This window comes from Muntiacus reevesi, chromosome 12 (genome assembly GCF_963930625.1).
Source record: "Muntiacus reevesi chromosome 12, mMunRee1.1, whole genome shotgun sequence".
Classification (NCBI taxonomy): domain Eukaryota; kingdom Metazoa; phylum Chordata; class Mammalia; order Artiodactyla; family Cervidae; genus Muntiacus; species Muntiacus reevesi.
In genome coordinates this window covers 9,924,224-9,945,848 of record NC_089260.1, presented here as the reverse complement: position 1 = coordinate 9,945,848, position 21,625 = coordinate 9,924,224, and the positions used below count along the sequence as shown (strand labels likewise).

Sequence of the window (21,625 nt, the reverse complement as noted above, 5' to 3'; positions counted from 1 at the left end):
GAGATAAGGACTTCTTAAATGAACAATGCAAAGAAGCAGAGGAAAGCAATATAATGGAAAAGACTAGAGATCTCTTCAAGAAAATTGGAGATATCAAGGGGACATTTCATGCAAGGATGGGCACATTAAAGGACAGAAAGAGTAAGAACCTAACAGAAGGAGAAGAGAATAAGAAGAGGTGGCAAGAATACATAGAACTACAAAAAGACCTTAAAGACCAAAAAAACCAAGATGGTGTGGTCACTCACCTAGAGCCAGACATCCTGGAGTGTGAAGTCAGGTGGGCCTTAGGAAACAAACATTACTACGAACAAAGCTAGTGGAGGTGATAGACTGCCACTGAGTTATTAAAATCCTGAAAGATGATGCTGTGAAAGTGCTGTACTCAATATGTCAGCAAACGTGGAAAACTCAGCAGTGGTCACAGGACTGGAAAAGTTCAGTTTTCATTCCAGACCCGAAGAAGGGCAATGTTAAAAAATGTGCAAACTACCGTACAATTGCACTCATTTCACTTACTAGCAAGGTTATGCTCAAAATCCTTCAAGCTAGGCTTCAGCATTACGGGAACCAAGAACTTCCAGATGTACAGGCTGGATTTCAAGAATCAGAGGGACCAGAGATCAAATTGCTGACATTCATTGGACCATAGAGAAAGCAAGGGAGTTCCAGGAAAACATCTATTGCTTCATTGACTATGCTAAAGTCTTTGACTGTGTGAATCACAAAAACTGTAGAAAATTCTTGAATAGAAGTACCAAACCACCTTACTTGTCTCTTGAGAAACCTGTATGCGAGTCAGGAATCAACAGTTAGAACTGGTCATGGAACAACTGACTGGTTCCAAATTGGGAAAGGAGTACGACAAGGCTGTGCATTTTCACTCTGCTTATTTGCCTTATATGCAGAGTACATCATGCAAAATGCTGAGTTGAATCAATCACAAGCTGGAATCAAGATTGTCAGGAGAAATACCAACAGCCTCAGATACACAGATGATATCACTCTAATGTCAAAAAACAAAGAGGAACTAAGAGCCCCTTGATGAGGATGAAAGAGGAAAGTGGAAAAGCTGGCTTAAAATTCAGCATTCAAAAAGCTAAGATATGACATCCAGTTCCATCACTTCATGGCAAATAGAAGAGGAAAAAGTGGAAGCAGTGACAGATTTTATTTTCTTGGGCTCCAAAATCACTGCAGACGGTGACTGCGGGCATGAAATTAAAAGATGCTTGCTCCTTGGAAGGAAAGCTATAATTAACCTAGACTGTGTATCTAGGTTAAAAGGCAGAGACATTACTTTGCTAACAAAAGTCCATATAGTTAAAGCTATGGTTTTTCCAATTGTTTGTACAGATATGAGAGTTGGACCATAAAGAAACCTGACCACTGAAGAATTGATGCTTTCCAACTGGGGTGCTGGAGAATATTCTTGAGAGTTCCTTCGACTAGAAGGATATCAAATTAGTCAATCCTAAAGGAAATCAAGCCTGAATATTCATTGGAAGGACTGATGCTGAAGCTCCAATACTTTGGCCACCTGATGCAAAGAGCCAACTCACGGGAAAAGTCCCTGATGCTGGGAAATATTTAAAACAAAAGCAGAAGGGAGTGGCAGAGGACAAGATGGTTAGATTGTTAGTCATGTTCATCACTGACTCAGTGAGCATGAATTTGAATAAACTCTGGAAGATAACAGAGGACAGAGGAGGCTGGTGTGCTATAGTCCACAGCATCGCACAACTTAGCGGCTAAACAAGATTTAAGATTTAAATAGATTTAAGATTACTCAGTCTCTAAGACCAACTAGACAGTGAGGAAATAAATAGGTTTGTGAAAATAATCAGCGTAAGTGCATATTTCGTTTTTCATGATATAGTCAGTTCCTGAAACTTCTCCAGGAATATGCGTTTCCTTTGATTTACCACTTTAGTAAGCAAGGGGAATAATATTTCTACTTCACTCTTACTTTCTAAAGCTCTCACATCACATGTCAGGGAACCAAGCTGGAGATTTTGCGTATTTCCAAGGATATTATTTGGGGCCGTATCTCAGATATTGACACTTGGTATTTGACCAATGAGCCTGACATCGGACATTGAACTTTTAAATTTTATTACCTATTAAGTTCTCTTTCTGACTTGAGAAACTTTAGTGACATTTTGACCTCCTCAAAAAGTTCGTGTTTTCTGAGTCTTTATAGCTCTATATGCCAGTATTTGGAATCGCTTCCAACAGATATCCACATGACTTCCTAAATTCGTTCAAGTATCTGGATAAGTGACATCAACTGATAATGCCAAGTGCTGTATCTAGAAGGCCTTTCCTGATGACTCTACCAGAAACAATACATCTTTTGCTATTGTTTTCTGCCGCTTGCCAACTGCGTTTTTCTCTTTAGTGCTTTTCATTACCTGGCAAATTGAACTATTCTTTTTATGTGCTTATTATCCATCTTTTTACAGGGTTCAAGATAACAGGCATTTGGTCTGTTTTGCCAAACTTTTATTTTCAGTACGTTGAACACTGTTTCTATCTAGTGTAAGTGCTCAATACATAATTTTTAATGAATGAATGAAAGCACTGTTTAAGAAAATATGAGTTCTTGGGACCAATTGTGAACATTGTCAGTTATTCTTTGGCATAAGTTTAACTAAAAAAATTGTGATATGTTCTGATATTACAGTATTTATAATACTGTTCTCAGAGAATCTAGCAACTCTATCTGCTAACCATAAAAATAATGATTCATGTAATTAAGAGCTTGGATACAGGTGAAAAAATTAAAAAAATATTATAGATATATAGACATACAGATTTAACTTTTATATTTCCTTATAGATAATAATATTTTGTTACTTGCTCACCAAAATAAGCTATTCAATATATATGTGTACAGTCATAGTGACTTGATAATCAGTTGCTAATATTTGTTCAAAGAGAAGTTTTATAATAAAGATTTCCTATGTGAAAATGAAAATTTTAATGTTACTCATTTGAAATGCCCATTTTTCAGCATTAAATTCAGATTGTTGTTTAGTCACTAAATTGTATCCGACTCTTTGCAACCCCATGGACTGCAACAGACCAGGCTTCCCTGCCCTTCACCATCTCCTGGAGTTTGCTCAACCTCATGTCCATTGCTTCAGTGATGCCTCCAACCATTTCACCCTATGCCATCCCCTTCTCCTCCTGCCTTCAATCTTTCCCAGCATCAGGGCCTTTTCTAATGTTTCTGCTCTTCAAATCAGGTGGCCAAAGTATTGGAGCTTCAGCTTCAGCATCAGTCCTTCCAATGAATATTCAGGGCTGATTTCCTTTAGGATTAACTGGTGTGACCTCCTTGCAGTCCAAGGAACTCTCAAGAATCTTCTCCAACACCACAGTTCAAAAGCATCAATTCTTTAGTGCTCAGCCTTCTTTATGGTCCAGTTCTCACATCCATACATGATTCCTGGAAGAACCATAGCTTTGACTATATGGACCTTTGTTAGCAAAGTGATGTCTCTGCTTTTTAATACACTGTCAAGTTTAGTCACAGCTTTTCTTCCAAGGAACAAAATCTTTTAATTTCACGGCTACAGTCACTGTCCACAGTGATTTTGGAGCCCAAGAAAATAAAACCTGCCCCTCTTTCCATTTGTTTCCCCATCTATTTGCCATGAAGTGATGGGACCAGATGCCATAATCTCAGTTTTGTGGATGTTGAGGTTTGTTTTTTTTTTTAATATTTATTTTTAATTGATGATGTTTGCTTTACAATATTGCTTTGATTTCTGTCATACATCAACATGAATTAACCATGCATGTACATATGTCCCCTCCTGCTTAAATCTCCTCCCACCCCCCACGCATTCCCACCCCTCTAGGTTATGACAGAGCCCCACTTTGAGTTCCCCGAGTCATACAGCAAATTCCCATTGGCTCTCTACTTACATATGTCGGTGTATACTTTTCCATAGGACTGTCCATCCATCTCACCCTCTCCCTCTTCTCCTCCACATTGTCCATGAGTCTCTTCATGGCTGCGTCTCCTGTGCTGCTCTGAGAACAGGTTCATCAGTGCCGTCCTTCTAGATTCCATATATGTATGGAATCCATATATTCCATGTATATATATACACATACACACACATTAATATACGATATTTGTTTGTTGAGTTTTAAACCAGCTTTTCATTCTCTTTCACCTTCAAGAGGCTCTTCAGTTCCTCTTTGCTTTCTGCCATCAGGGTGATATCATTTGTATATCTGAGGTTGTTGCTATTTCTCCCAGCAATCTTGATTCCATCTTATGCTTCATCCAGCCTGGCATTTTGCGTGATGTACTCTACATATAACTTAAATAAGCAGGGTGACAATATACAACCGTGCCACACTCCTTTCCCAATTTTGAGCCAGTCTGTTGTTCCATGTTGGGTTCTAACTGTTACTTCTTGACCTGCATACAGGTTTCTCGCGAGGCAGGTAAGGTGGTCTGGTATTCCCAGATTAATTTTTAAAATGCAGATTATTTTGAATTTTGAAGAAAGTTGCTAAATTCTATTATGCAACATAAATAGCAAAGTTTACATATTCTAAGTGTTTTTTTCCCTTATATAAATTACTACAAGTCCAGTGATTGACATGAAAGTTAATGTTTTATTGCCTCAAGTACATTACTTAGCTATATTATTAGCATATTTGGGGAAGGCTTTTTTAATTTCTTCCTAATAATTATCTTAGATTTTATATACAAAAGGAGAACCTTTATAATGAGATATTGACAGAAACGCACTCTATTTCAGATAGTACTGAAGGAATTTTAACTTTCAATGTCAGGATTTCAGAGAAATTTTCTATTTTTATTGCAATATTAGTAGTATGTCATCTAAATATATATTAATATTTATTTTTAAGAGTTATTCATAATGGATAATAGAATCTATATTCTTACTAAGGCATAAAAACTATTTTACATGTCACAGAATTTTTATTAGAATATTGGTTTTGCAATTTTGTTTTAAACATACAAAGATGACATTTCATTAGTATATATATATATATCTGATAAGCTTAAGTTTTAATATGTAGTTACTTTAGAGAAAATCAGACAGAGTGTTATTGCTGTTTTGATGAAAGTAATTGAGATTGAAGATTAAGAGTGGCATTTGTCATCATTTATCAACCTGAACATTACATTTATTCCTGCATTTGTTTTGATTTTACCATATCAAGAAAATTCTTTTAATGTAAATAAATAGTTAAAATAATAATATAACTTTAGAAAAAATGTTTATTTTTAATTGGAGGATAGTTGCTTTAAATATTGTGTTGGTTTCTGCCATGCATCCACATGAATCAGTCATAGGTATACATAGGTCGCCTCCCTCTTGAGCCTCCCTCCACCTCCCACCCAATCCCACCCCTCAAGGTTGTCCCAGAGAATAATGTAACTTTTTAGTAGTACAGATCTAGCTAAAGCTATTCTTCGACTAAACTGAATACAACATTTGACAGAAGAGTAGTTAGAAATTTTATTTCAGAACTAAAATACAAGTATTATCTAAGGACAACTTGCAGGTTTTATCACGAACATAAAATTTCAGTAACCAAGTATGATAGTCATTGTAACTATGCATGTGCCTTTCACTTTTTATTGCAAAACAGTTAAGCTATAATAAGCACATGCATCAAACAGGGACACCATTCTCTTGCCTAGCATTTTAAAGGAAAATACATCTGTTCTACAATAGTATATTCACTTGTATAATTCTTTGCAGACATTTAAAGGCTTGAATTAATAAAAGTCATTTACATATAATGGAAACAACTTTCCTAACCTATGACGTATGTCCAAAACAATAAAATATATGCACAGAAAAGTCAAAAGGGGAAAGAACTAATAAATCTAGCACTAAAAAACAATATGTTGCTTGTTTACATTTTATTACAATGTGGAATGTATTGGATTGCATGTTAAAATTTTTAATGATATATAATATGTTTAAAATATGAAATTGTATAAAATATTGATTTGAATTATATTCTTAAAATATAAGTGTATATTTTAGAATCTCTTAGGAAGGTATTGAAACATTATTCTAAGAGATATATCAAAATACAATATATGATTTGAATGTAATATTGAAAAATATTCAAATAATTCAAAAAAGGGCATGAGCAGTCCAACAGAAGGAAATCAAAGGAAAGAAAAGAAAACAAGAATAAAATGGTAGACCTAAATAAAAATGTGTTAATAGTTTCATTAAATGCTCACGCTCGTGCTCGGTCGCTTCAGTCATGCCCGACTCTTTGCAGTCCCATGGACTGCCCTCTGGGCTTCTCTGTCCTTGAGATTTTTCAGGTGAGAATGCTGAAGTGGGTTGTCATTCCCTCCTCTGGGGGATCTTCCTGCCCAAGGATTGAATATGTATCTCCTGTGCCTCCTGCATTACAGGCAGATTCTTTACTGCTGAGCCACTGGGGAAGCCCTTCATTAACTGTATCTTCTAAGCATACCAATGAAAGGATAGAGGATTTTCAGATTGAAATTTTATAAGCTGACCTAAATATAGGCTGGAGATAAGAAACTCACTTCCAATATAATGATATTAAAGGTAAAATGATGGAAGAAAAGCATTTCTTGAATGGAAAGTAAGAACCTCAAAAGTGTGTTTTCCTAGACATACGGATGGCCAATAAACACATGAATAGATGCTCATCACTAATTATTTGAGAAACGCAAATCAAAAATGCAATGAGGTATCACCTCAGACTGGTTAGAATGACTATCATAAAAGAAATCTACAAACAACAAAATCCTGGAGAGGATGTGGAGAAAAGGGAACCCTCCTACAGTTGTAGGAATTGTAAACTGATACATTTATTACCCTACAGTTGGTAGAAATGTAAACTGATGCAGTTATTATGGAGAACAGTATGGAGATCCCTTAGAAAACTGGGAATAAATCTACAATATGACCCAGCAACCCCACTACTGGGCGTATACCCTAAAAATCAGTAATCGATAAAGACACACGTATCCCAGTGTTCATGGCACACTGTTTACAATAGCCAGGACATGGAAGCAACCTAGATGCCCATTAACAAATGAATGGGTGAAGAAGTTGTACCTATATACAATGGAATATTGCTCAGCCATAAAAAAGGAATATACTTGAGTCAGTTTTAGTGAGGTGGATGAACCTAGAGCCTGTTACCCAGACTGAGGTATGTCAGAAAGAGGAAAACAGATATAGTATATTAATATATATATATATATGAACCTAATTGCACAGAATGAATGGAGACATATAGAGAATGGACTTGTAGACACAGTGCGGGAGGAAAAGAATGGGACGAATGGAATAAGTAGCATCAACATATATATACTATCAGGCATAAGATAGCTTTCTCTTAGCTTGCTGTGTAGCACAGGGAGCCCAGCCTGGCCCTTTGTGATGACCTAGAGAGGAGAGTTGTGGGGAAGGGAGGGAGGTTCAAAAGGGAGGTGATTGGTACATATAGATATATAAAATTATGGCTGATTTGTATTGTTGTACAGCAGAAAACAAGGGAACATTTCATGCAAAGATGGGCTCAATAAAGGACAGAAATGGTATGGACCTAACAGAAGAAGAAGATATTAAGAGGAGGTGGTAAGAATACACAGAAGAACTATACAAAAAAGATCTTCATGACCCAGATAATCACGGTGGTGTGATCACTCAGTTAGAGCCAGACATCCTGGAATGGGAAGTCAAGTGGGCCTTAGGAAGCATCACTACAGACAAAACTAGTGGAGGTGATGGAATTGCAGTTGAGCTATTTCAAAACCTAAAAGATGATGCTGTGGAAGTGCTGCACTCAATATGCCAGCAAATTTGGAAAACTCAGCGGTAGCCACAGGACTAGAAAAGGTCAGTTTTCATTCCAATCCCAAAGAAAGACAATCCCAAAGAATGCTCAGACTACCTCACAATTGCACGCATCTCACACGCTAGTAAAGTAATGCTCAAAATTCTCCAAGCCAGGCTTCAATAATACGTGAACTGTGAAGTTCCAGATTCCAAGCTGGTTTTAGAAAAGGCGGGAGGACCAGAGATCAAATTGCCAACATCTGCTGGATCATTGAAAAAGCAAGAGAGTTCCAGAAAAATATCTATTTCTGCTTTATTGACTATGCCAAAGCCTTTGACTGTGTGGATCACAATAAACTATGGAAAATTCTGAAAGAGATGGGAATACCAGACCAACTGACCTGCCTCTTGAGAAATTTGTATGCAGGTCAGGAAGCAACAGTTAGAACTGGACATGGAACAGACTGATTCGAAATAGGAAAAGAAGTACATCAAGGCTGTATATTGTCACTCTGCTTATTTAACTTATATGCAGAGTACGTCATGAGAAATGCTGGGCTGGAGGAAGCACAAGCTGGAATCAAGATTGCTGGGAGAAATATCAATAACCTCAGATATGCAGATGACACCACCCTTATGGCAGAAAGTGAAGAACTAAAGAGCCTCTTGATGAAAGTGAATGAGGAGAGTGAAAAAGTTGACTTAAAACTCAATAATTCAAAAAAAAAAAAAAAACAAAACTCAACATTCAGAAAACAAATGTTGTGGCATCTGGTCCCATCACTTCATGGCAAATAGATGGAGAAACAGTGGAAACAGTGAGAGACTTTATTTTGGGGGGCTCCAAAGTCACTGTAGATGGTGACTGCAGCCAGGAAATAAAAAGATGTTTACTCCTTGGAAGAAAAATTATGACCAACCTAGACAGCATATTAAAAATCAGAGACATTACTTTGCCAACAAAGGTCCATCTGGTCAAGGCTATGGTTTTTCCAGTAGTCATGTATGGATGTGAGAGTTGGACTATAAAGAAAGCTGAGCACCAAAGAATTGATGCTTTTGAACTGTGGTGTTGGAGAAGACTCTTGAGAGTCCCTTGGACTGCAAGGAGATCCAACCAGTCCATCCTAAAGGAGATCAGTCCTGGGTGTTCGTTGGAAGGACTGATGTTGAAGCTGAAACTCCAGTACTTGTCCACCTCATGCAAAGAGTTGACTCATTGGAAAAGACCCTGATGCTGGGAGGGATTGGGGGCAAGAGGAGAAGGGGACGACAGAGGATGAGATGGTTGGATGGCATCACCAACTCCATGGACATGAGTTTGAGTAAACTCTGGGAGTTGGTGATGGACAGGGAGGTCTGGCATGCTGCAGTCCATGGGGTGGCAAGCAGTCAGACATGACTGAGTGACTGAACAGAACTGAACAGCAGAAACCAACAAAACATTGTAAAAAAGTTTAAAAATTAAATTAAAAAAGCTTACTCTTCTATAAAAGCAAGAATAATGGGGGAAATTGTCAAAGTCAACTTTTAAAAAAAAACTATAAATTAACAAAAATTTTAAAACAGTGCAAGAATATTTATTTGAGAAAAACAACCAACTCTGAGTAAAACATCAAGCTTTGTTTTGTTCAACTTGCCTTAGTCCCATCTTTCTCTCCTCAACCTTACAGTGATAATAGTCATGAAAAACAGCAACCTACAGTCACTGTAGACGGTGGAGTGGGTTTGTGGCTACCCCAAATCCCGTCCTCTGAGAGCTCTCATTATTTGATCACAGTGAGTTGTCTGACAACTCACTGAATATCCCCATTCTCAGAACTCATCTTTATTTGACCTGCCTTATAGCTCATTCTGTATCCTTTCCTGATGGCATTTGGGAAATACAATCTGTGGCAAGCATTTACTATCACAGCTGCCTGGGGCAGCATTACTAGTTGGGACTAGTATGAGCAATGCGATGTTCATAGTGTCTTTGAAAATCCCTGATATAGATTCTTGAGAATCTAGAAAGTCATGAACCTGTGGAGGGCTATGCCATGTCCAATAAAGACCTGGGAAAGCTATAAACTCTCACTTACTGATCTTGAGGTTGCTAGCAGGAAATGAAGGCCAAGGCAAATTATAATGTCCTGCTATAGCATGAAACATCTCTTCAACACACCTGGAAGGCTTACTGGTTCAGGACATTTAAGAAAATATCTATCCAGTTTCTAGATGAACGTTAAGGTAAGTGTCTCCATATGACAAAGAATGCAGATTATAGAATTAGCCTGTGAGAGTTGCTAAACAGACAGACACACACTAAGACCAAAAAAAGAAGAACAAAGACCAGTAACAACAAACCCCAGGGGAGGTCTGTTTTGAGAGTTGCCATTTTACATTTTTAACTGTTGCCACATAACATTACTTTGTAGAAATCTGTTTTCTACAAAAAGTATGGAACAAAAAAATTTAGCAAATTATGGTCCATACACAGAGAAAGGATAGAAACTGTCCACAGTGAAGCTCAAACTTTGGACTTACTAGACAAAGACTTTAAATCAGTCATTTTAAATATTTTCAAAAAATTAAAGAAAACCATGTCTAAAGACTTGATGTATGACGATGATGTCTCAACAAATAGAGAATAATATTATAGAAATGTAAATTATGTATATAAGGAAATAGAAATTCTAGAATTGAAAAAATATAGCGATAAATATAGAAATCTCACTTAAAGGGCTTCACAGTAGGTTTAACCTTATAGGAGATACAGGGAACATGAAGAGAGGTTATTGAGACTATGCAGTCTAAAAAGCATTACATAAAATAATGAATAAGATGTAGTTAAATGGGAATAGAGCCACAGATACCTGCAGGACTCTATCCCGCCTACAAGTCTACGCATAATAATAGTTCTAGAATAAGAGGAAGAAGAGAGAGGGTCAAAAATAATATTTGAAAAAATAATGTCCAAAACCTTCTCTGATATGATGAAAAAGTTTAATTTGTATATTCAATAACCTCACAAAATTTTGAGTAAGATAAACTGAAAGAGGTCCACACATAATAAACTTGTTGAAAGTCAGACATAAACAGTGAATCGATGTGCTGAAAGCAAAGGAATGCCAATCAAGAATTCTATATCAAGCAAAACTGTCCTTTAAAAAGGGAGAAATTAATGTGTTCTTGGATAAACAAAACCAGAAAATTCGTCAACAGCACACCTACCCTACGAGAAACACTCGAGGAAGTTCTGTAGGCCGAAATCGAAATACATAAGATGGTAATTAGAATCCACAAAGAAAAAATAAGCTAACATCAATAAAAGTGACTGCATAGGTAAATATATCTACAAGTGTTTTTTGTATATAATTTTTTCTTCTCCTTTCTGATTTATTAGATACTGATAAAGCAGTATTTAGATGTAAATTTATAGCTGTTAATGACTATATTAATAAAAAAGATTTCAAATCAATAACCTTCATCTCTATCTAAAAAAAATAGAAAAAGAAAAGCAAACTGAACTCAAAGGAATCTGAAGGAAGGAAATAAGAAAGATTAGTGTGGAAATATAATACTGAAAAGAAAATCAGTAGAAAGAAATCAGTAAAACCCAAACCTTGTTATTTAGAAAGACAGATGAAATTGAAAAATCTTTAGTCAGGCTATTAAGGGGAAAGAAAGAAAAATATTACTAATACCAATAATAAACCATTATATTATCAATCTTAAACAACTATACCATGAATTATAAGGGAATATAGGCTTCCCTTATAGTTGAATTGGTAAAGAATCCACCTGCAATGCAGGAGACCCCAGTTCAATTCCTGGGTTGGGAAGCTCCCCAACCAACTTGAGCTGGAGAAGGGAACAGCTTACCCACTCCAGTATTGTAGCCTGGAGAATACCATGGTCTGTATAGTCCATGGGGTTGGAAAGAGTCAGACATGACTGAGCAACTTTAACTTTCATAAGGTAATACTATGGGCAGTCATACACTGAAAAGAGAGAGAACCTAGATACAATAATACCAAGTGCTAGTGGTGATGAAAAACTATTAAAACTCTTTTTTGTTACTGGTGTGAATACAACCACACTGGAAGATGATTTGGCAATATTTTAAAAGGTAAACATGATCACTCACCTAGAGCCAGACATCCTGGAATGGGAAGTCAAGTGGGCCTTAAGAAACATCACTACGAACAAAGCTAGTGGAGGTGATGGAATTGCAGTTGAGCTATTTCAAATCCTAAAAGATGGTGCTGTGGAAGTGCTGCACTCAGTATGCCAGCAAATTTGGAAAACTCAGCAGTGGCCACAGGACTGGAAAAGGTCCGTGTTCATTCCAATCCCAAAGAAAGACAATGCTTGATGCTCAAACTACCGCACAATTGCACTCATTCACATGCTAGCAAAATAATGCTCAAAATTCTCTAAGCCAGGCTTTAACAGTACGAGAACCGTGAACTTCCAGATGTTCAAGCTGGGTTTAGAAAAGGGAGATGAACCAGAGATCAGATTGGCAACAGCCATTGAATTATTGAAAAAGCAAGAGAGTTCCAGAAAGACATCTATTTCTGCTTTATTGATTATGGGAAAGCCTTTGACTGTGTGGATCACCACACACTGGGGAAAATTCTTCAAGAATGGGAATACCAGACCCCCTTACCTGCCTCCTGAGAAATCTGTATGCAGGTCAGGAAGCAACAGAACTGGACATGGAACAACAAGCTGGTTCCGAATCAGGAAAGGAATTTGTCAAGGCTGTATATTGTCACCCTGCTTGTTTAACTTAAATGCAGAGTACATCATAAGTGCTGGGCTGGATAAAGCACAAGCTGGAATCAAGGTTTCTGGGGAAATATCAATAACCTCAGATATGCAGATGACACCACCCTTAAGGCAGAAAGTGAAGAAGAACTAAAGAACCTCTTGATGAAAGTGAAAGAGGAGAGTGAAAAAGCTGGCTTAAAACTCAACATTCAGAAAACTAAGATCATGATATCTGGTCCCATCACTTCATGGCAAATAGATAGGGAAACAATGGAAACAGTGAAATACTGTATTTTCTTTTTCTCCAGAATCACTGCAGCCATAAAAGTAAAAGATGCCTGCTCCTTGGAAGAAAGGCTAGAAAGCATATTAAAAAGCAGAGACTTGACTTTGCCGACAAAGGTCTGTCTAGTCAAAGCCGTAGCTTTTCCGTAGTCATGCATGAATGTGCAAGTTGGACCGTAAAGAATGCTGAGTGCTGAAGAATTGATACTTTTGAACTCTGGTTTTTCAGAAGACTCTTGAGAGTACCTTGGACTTCAAGGAGATCAAACCAGTCAATTCTAAAGGAAATCAGTCCTGAATATTCATTGGAAGTACTGCTGCTTAAAATGAAACTCCAATACTTTGTCCATCTGATGGGAAGAACTGACTCATTAGAAAAGACCCTAATGCTGGGAAGGGTGAAGGCAGAAGGAGAAGGGGATGAGAGGATGAGATGGTTGGATGGCATCACCAACTAGGTGGACATGAGTTTGAGTAAGCTCCAAGAGTAAGTGATGGACAGAGAAGCCTGGCGTGCTGCAGTCCATGGGGTCACAAAGAATCAAACATGACTGAGGAACTGAACTGAACTGATGCTGAATAAAAAAGCCTTTGTCACATTATTGCCACATTATTGAAAAGACCAAGCTAGAGAAATAGACAATAGATCAGTTGTTGCCAGGAATTATGGGTTAGAGGGAGGGTGAGTGTAGAAGGATAGTGTCAGAGAGTTTTCTGTAAGATGCTATGGAAAAATACAAATGAAGCTTTTGGCCAACCCAATATAAATTTTCTATATCCAGACTGTAGTAGTAATTACATGAATCTGTATATAGGCATTAAAGTTCATATAACTGTACACCAAAAGAAAAAAATGTTGACTTTACTGTATGATAATTAAAAAAAAAATAGGATTATATTGGAAAAAGGCATAAATCAGTCCATCAGAAATTATGGAGATGCTTTTGTTGAGGGAGAAAACTTTTGCTACTTAAATTATATCATGGGAAATTCAAATATGGAAATGTGATGATTAGTGAAAATGAGAAGAGAAAAATAAGGTGATTGAGACCCTGTATTAGCTTCATGGGCTTGAATTTCTCTCATAAAATATAGTGAGCAATTGCTAAGTTGCTACTTTGGTAATTGTGTTATTAATATAATCAGAATTAGATCCAATTGTATTTCAGAATTTGCCTACATATAAAATCTAGATTATATAAAAGTGTTTTTTCCTAGGTGTAGGTAAGTAAAGTCAAGAGCTTTTTTTATATTTTTATGATCATGTGGGCATAGGTATTTTTTGAAGCAATAAAAAATTAAAATGTTAAAATTCTCATTGGGTATAAAGGAAAGATCTGGTTTTAGTTACAAAGAACTTAGCAGATGTCCCTGTAAATGTTTTCCCTTAGTAGAATGAAACCACATTTTGCAATATATACTTTTGGATATCGTAGTCGGCAAAGAGAATGCTATATTAATGACAGATGAACTTTTTAAAGTATGAGGTGTGCAATAATTTTTAAAACTATTTATTATAAATATAGCTTCAAATGTTTGTATCAACTTTAATATAAATCTATAAATATTATTCTTTAGGAGATTATAGGAGTTGAATTGAAATAGAATGTATTATTTAACCAATGGCAAGTGAAGTAGAATGATAAAATCCCACTTTAACATTGACTCTTTTAGGCATTTTTGTATCTATTTTATGGCAGACACATCATCCAAAATATTGTATGTCTATGAAAAGCAAATGGGTTAAGATAATTCTTTTTTGTTTACTTATTTTGTCCCTCTTGCATCCAGAGTTTATTATAGGGCATATATAAGGTAATATAAGAAATGATTCCTTAGCTTCATATCCATAATAATGAAATTTCTCTTTAGATTCTCATTAGAAACTTGCTTTGTAACCATGAGTGGAGACATTTGATGTGTCACCAGTTTCATTGTTCTGAACTGTTTATATCTCAGCAGGAATAATGACATGAATAGTTTGACTATTGAGATGTGAAATCAGAGTGAATACTTGCCAAGGTTTTTTTCAGCAAAATTAAATGTTGCTAATTTAAAATGGGTCAGAGTAATATTTTTCTGTATTTTGTTCATTGCATAATTTAAATTTAGATCATTTAATATACATTCTTACAATTGGCTCATTTCTGGATCGTTAAGCTCTACCATCAAATAATATTTATTAGACTTCTGGATGCTCATAGATCCAGAATGATTGTTATACCATACAGTTAAGGAAAGAGCATATACTCTTCTTTAATAAAAACATAATTCTTCAGCCAAACAAATATTTTTATGTAACAAATACTTTTATCTAACAAACACAAATACGGCATTTCTTCATTATTCCAATCTATTTGTCTCACTTCTCCCTGCCATTTCTAATTCTAAAAATCTAATAGAATTTTAAAGATACTTTTGAATCATTAGCAAGCTCATTAAGAAATATATTGCACATTACACTTTGATGATATCCTTTAGATTAACTGCTTTCAGATTTACTTCAGTGTGGCCAAATAAGAGAATATAAAATACTCAAAGAGATTAAATGGTCAAATGTTCTTTCCCACTCAGAATGGCATATGCTTATATATGACACTCATTTGACCCAATTCTTAGCTAAGAGTTTGGTTAACAAAAAAATGTATATTATTCTAGTCAGTGCTTTTGTTGTTGTTACTGTTGTTAAATCTATTTTCCTCACAGACTGTGTAATAGCTCTTTTGTTATTCATTAGTGGGGTCACCAGATGGTACACAGAATAAAGCAAATTTTGTGACTCTAACTCAATTTTGTTCATTTTTGGTTGTTAAGTTTGGAAAAGAAGATTGAAACTAATATTTCAGTATAGCTACCCTGCACCATGTATCAAGCCATATTTATTCTGTCCTCCATTGATAACAAAGAGAATTATTTTTTTCTAATGAATTGAAAGTTAATTATTTACAGATCAGTCTTCAATATCTTACCTAGAGAAAGCTTGAGGATATTTCTCAAATTGATTATTGAATATTTGATATATCCATAATAAAATTTCTAATAAACTGTTAAGAAGATTGAAACTAGTATTTCAATATGGCTACCCTGCATCATGTATCAAGCCATATTTATTCTGTCCTCCACTGATAACAAACAGAAGTTAAATATTTTTTTCTAATGAATTGAAAGTTAATTATTTACAGATGAGTCTTCAATATCTTACCTAGAGAAAGCTTGAGGATATTTCTCAAATTAGTTATTGAATATTTGATATATCCATAATAAAATTTCTAATAAACTGCTACTGTTCAGTTACCAAGACAAAATTGTTTCCCTGCATGTTAAGTCACTTCGGTTGTCTCCCACTCTTTGTGACCCCATGGACTGTAGCCCGCCAGGCTCCTCTGTCCTTGGGATTCTCCAGGCAAGGATACTGGAGTGGATTGCCTTGCCCTTCTCCAGGACGAAGACAGTTAACCTTACCTATTTAATGGGATCTTATGTATATTCATTTATTTCCATATTTGTCTCCAAATGTTCCAGATGCTCTTTGCTTTTGTTCTCTAAAGGGATATATATTTTTTAAATCTTTGTTGATATTCACTTCACAGGAAACTGAATATGTCTGTCAAGTCTTCTTCCTGAAAAAGTAGAAAAAAGAAAAGTTGACCTTTTAGGGTGAAAAGTTTATGGTTTCTGTAACTGGAAATTACTTTGCAACTTTGTGTTCCAGGTTTACTCTATTTAAAAGTTCTTTGATATTTCAGATGGCTATTAAACTTGAATTATAGCTCATTGTCTGAAATTATTTCTTTTTAGGTAAACAGGATTATAAAAAAACCAAACCTATTTTACGAGCAACTAAATTAAAAGCAGAAGCAAAGAAAACAGCAATTGGCATAAAGGTACCTATATTTGATAACTTTAAAATTTGACATATTACCTGCCACTTCATTTCTAAAATGGATTGCATAAATGTTGAATTCTAAATGTTTTGTGACATTTCAAAATCTAAGTCAAATGCCAGAATTATAGGCTTTTGAAAAGAATTACTTAATGAGAAACATCCTTAGATTTTATCAGGTCTTAGATTAAGACCCAATATCACTTAAGAGAACCAATTACACTTAAAGTTGCAACTTACTTTTTCTGTAGCTTCTGTTTCACTTCAGTGATATATGTGGCCTGGATTAAAAACTTTTCTCATTCGCAGAAAATTTCATTTTATGGTGGTTTATATTTTAATTATAATTGTATATACTTAGATCACTAAAATACATAATTTTGCTCATGTGTTAGTTTAGTTGTCAGTACTCTCAATGATGAAATTCTAATGATGTTCCCAGACATGTTCTTTTAAAAAACCAGTGTTTTAACTGCTTAAGAAGGATAAAAGCTATTGAGAATGATGTTAACAGATAATCCAATGTGCTATCACAATGAAGTTCAACAAAATTACATTTACATTATTACTCATGTCAACTCTGCCAAGTATTTAGAGTAAAATTAAACTATAAATAGAAAAATTATTTTGGTGGCTCCACTGTCAAATGTGTAAAATTAAAGTGGCTAGTACATATATTTTATTTAAATATTAAAATGTTAAAAGGAGATTTTGGTTTTTATCTGGCAGATGAAAAATCAATTTTTCTAAGTTATAGCTTATAGCAAATGCCAAGGTATTACTACCAAGCTGTAACAGCTGTTGAACTGCCAGATGATATATTTGGTTGTCTTCCAGAATTTGCTATTATGATCACAAAACACTGCCTTCTTTTTACTCTTGATTGCTGATTTTGATCAAGCATTGCCGTGTGCTGTGGTATGTTTTCACAATACAGTCTCCTCAGTTAGTTCTGTGTGTAGGTTTTCAATGAAAAAAAAAAAAAGTGAATCACCTTTTTGTTTAAAAGAGAGATGATTAATCTTTTGAAGTTTTCTTCTCATTTCGCATGAAATTTCATTCATCTTTAAACTTATTTCTATGACATAAACTTTCTAAAACCAGTGCTTATTTCCTTGTTTCGCAGTTAGTTACCTGATGATTGTCTTTTGTAGTGAGAGCATTGTCTTGTCATTTTCCAGGAAAGCTGTGTGTCATTTGCTTTTATCTTTCACAATACAGTACTTCGCTTTTGTTTTGTCAGAAAAATATTGAGGTAGCACACTCTGCTTGTAGCACAATATAATGAGAAACTATAAATAAGAATTTGAAAAGCAGTGCAGCCGTGCATTTATTGATGTATATACCACTTTCCCATGCACTTCCTTTTTCACTTGCTATTATAATTTTTGCTATGGTTTTACTCGGAGGAAATAACCATATTTCTAGTTTAAGTCTAGTTTACAGTGCAGTCATTTAATGTACTTTTTCAAAACAATGTAGAATTTATCTTATATGAGAAAAAAAATTGTTCTTAGATTTCATTTATGATTTAAAGCATGTACAGAAAAGTTTTTGACCTCAGAAACGTAGCTCCTTTTTAATAAACTAGCATACCATTTTGATTTGTAAACCTGTGAAAAACAAAAATCTTAGCCTTAAACATTGTTTACTTTGCTTGAACATTTATGTGAAATGCCCATTAAAATGATAGGGAACTTTTTAGAATCAGAACCATGGAGGTGTTTTACATTTCAAATCTAGCATACTAATTAGCTTGCCCTGTCAAACTTTGATTGCCTTGTCATTTTAGCATAGTATTTTAAATAATGAAGTTTCTTTCAGGATTGCCATTTAATGCTATTTAATTTCCCCAGTGAGTGATTTTATCCATACTGATAATGTCAGAGAAGCAACCAAGGACTAACGAACATCAGACATGTTTGACTCTTACCTAGTTAATACAGGATGACCATAATGTTATATTTTATCACTTGACTACTTAGTTTTTAGAGGGAGTCATAGTTATGCTCTTCAAATAATTTAAATCTATAGAAAATATGAACAACTGCATGGGATAGAAAAATAAGAGCAATGATAAAATTGAACACAGAATAAAGAGGCCTAGAATCACTTGCTTCTTTCCTCTACTGTTAATGATGCAGAGTCTAAGATAGCACATTTGTAAAATGGATTTTATGCCATTTACCTCACAGAATAGTTGGGAGAGTTAAATAATACAATGATACAATGAAAACACTTAACATGAATATGTGTTTGAAGTAGCCATTACTGGTTTGCATAAATAAGACTTTGCTTGGGTGCCTGTCGTTGGCCTAAAGATCCCCTCCTTCAACTAAGCCTGTCTTGTGTGACTGTACTACGTATTACCAAGTGTCCTTGGTTTTGTTGTGAAGATATTATTGTGGATGTTATTGCAGTAAAATTTGCAAAGCAGTCTATAATTTTAATATATACCTTATATATGAATTATATAAATCTGACTCAATCCTTCATTATTTATTTAGAAATTGTGTTACCATATTGTAGAATCTGTGAAAGGAAAGAAAAGACATAATGATTTTGGAGGGATTTTTGCAAGAAACCACTTCTAGATTTCAGTAACATCTAAAATCAACAGTATTGATTGAGGAATCATGGATATGAGATAGAAAAATTGCACAATAGGGGACCTTACCCTCAGTGGCTTCCAGTGCTTTTTAATAAATGAATGTTTAGCAACAGAAAAATTCAAGGAACAGTAATGATTCTGAATAAGACATGAATATGACTGCTTCAAAATGTGGAATTAATTTCTATTGAGAAGCTATTTTTGGTTCCTGTCTCTTAACAATGTAAACAAAATAATTTATGACCCAGTAAAGTGTACCACCTAAAAAATATTTGCACAACTAATATTTGCTATTTGGTTGCTGTTCAATGTGAAAACTTTTTTCAAGAATTGCAAATTAGTAAAAAAAAATTTTAGAATACAAATACCTGTTTCCTAGTATTTATAAGGAAAAAATAATCTATATTTAGTAGTTTATTAAGTTTATTTGAGAAAATAATTATATTAAAATAATAAGGATCAAAATGTGATTTATTTGTTTTATAAATGACATTTTCAAATGTCAACCAGATCTTGCTAACATGAGCCACCTGGAATTATTATTTTTGTCCTTTTTTGTTATTTCTGATCTAAAGCTAAAAATGGCCAAGGGCGGGGAGAGTCATAAATGTCTTAGGGATATAGGTTATGATTAGCATAACCAGCATTCTGCAGGCAGTATTTTCCAATTTTACCATGGTTTTAACCTTCCAAACATGCAGTCCCCACAGTAATAATCTCTTTAACAGAAAAGGGACATTTTGACAAAAACTATTTGCTGTACCTCCTCATCCAACACTTCTTTAGCCTCACCTGCATACCATAGTATAGTGAGTAGACTTACCTGAATTAATAGATCCTCTGAAGTTGTGTTCTATAAATGTTCTCTACTTTCTACCCTTAAACCTCTTTTTTATGCCTCTGGATATTCTAAAAATGTACAAGGAAGGTGAAACAATATTGCTTGAAAGGATAAGAAGGAGTTGAAAAGCAGCGATTGGAGGTGATTGTCGGTGAGAAGGAAGACCACGGCCTCCAATGGAGAGCAGAAACTTTATTCTAGTGTTAGGCTGATGTGAACAGTCACTGCTGTGGGACAGCTTTGTTGTCCACTACATGGAGCAGATGGAGTTTGCAGTTGCGTGTCCCTTGTTTATTACATCCTCTTAAAATTAGTAGCTGTGTAACCAGATGGGTCTGGGAGCACAGCTGTGGGTACAAGAAAATAAATGAAACCTGTCTGCTGCTGCCGTGCCCTTTTGAGATGCCAAAGTATTCCAACTGCAACAGAGGAAAATTCACTTTGATTTGACATTATATTGATAGGGTAATTTTTGTTTTGTTTCGATTTCATTAAAGTAGATTTAGAAATCAAATCTTACAAAAATAGTTGACACTGAATCTTTCAATCCCGTGATTTTCATTAATATTTATTTTTAAAGTTTTCAGATCCAAAAAAAATTAATTATAAAGCTAAAAATCTATATAAAATATCCACTTGTAATTTCAAAATTCAGGTAAAGATGACATGTTTATTATAAACCAAATTGATTTTATTGTCTTTAAAATGTTATTAAGTGACATATGAAAGCTACATTTTTATTAAGTGCAAATAAATTGTTTCTCCATAAAATAGTGTCAGGAAGGTGTGTGATTTGAAAGTGAAAATTAGAAGGGAATATTTAAGCCCTTTAGGATACTGTACTGGCACTATTTGTTCTTTTTTCTGTTTAGCCAAGTGATATGCTAACATTGAGAAAATTCCTTCATGGTGTGTCTATGTATCAATATAAAAAGTTTATAGATTTTCTAAAAAATAATATGATTTTGCTGTGGTGTATGTGGTAAACTTCTTGACTATTATTTCAACATCATCAATATAATCTGCATCAGATCACCAAATGAAGTGCCCAGGACCATCCTTCATAGTTGTGATAATTCTATCATATCATATCACGCTTCATGATCCAAGAGTGTTCGGTTTCGTTTCGTTCTGCCACGTTGTAAACTATAGAATTTAGAAGTTAAAAATGAGAGTTTTAACAAAATATTTAATAAGGATGTCTGTGGGCTTCCCAGGTGGCACTAGCACAGAGACATAATCTAGAAACTTGTTCTAATTGTTTCCTCCCATTAGAGATGGAGTGATCATTTTAGAGCCTGTGTCCAAATGCTATAATAATAATAATAAATGTGTTGAAGCAAGAAATACAGAGCAAGATAAACTGTGTAGGTACAAACTATACTGCTTGCATCCAACAGTTTGAT

General features: G+C 34.9%; 1 protein-coding gene across 2 annotated transcripts in view; it reads left to right on the top strand.

Annotated features, from left to right (window-relative positions):
* TRIQK (triple QxxK/R motif containing) overlaps positions 1 to 21,625 on the top strand; it is a 102,301-nt gene that overhangs the window by 77,009 nt on the left and 3,667 nt on the right. For both annotated transcript variants that reach the window (XM_065902716.1, XM_065902715.1), the window contains exon 4: positions 16,683 to 16,768. In XM_065902716.1, coding sequence (XP_065758788.1) covers positions 16,683 to 16,768 — 86 coding nt within the window. The remainder of the gene's footprint in view (positions 1 to 16,682; positions 16,769 to 21,625) is intronic.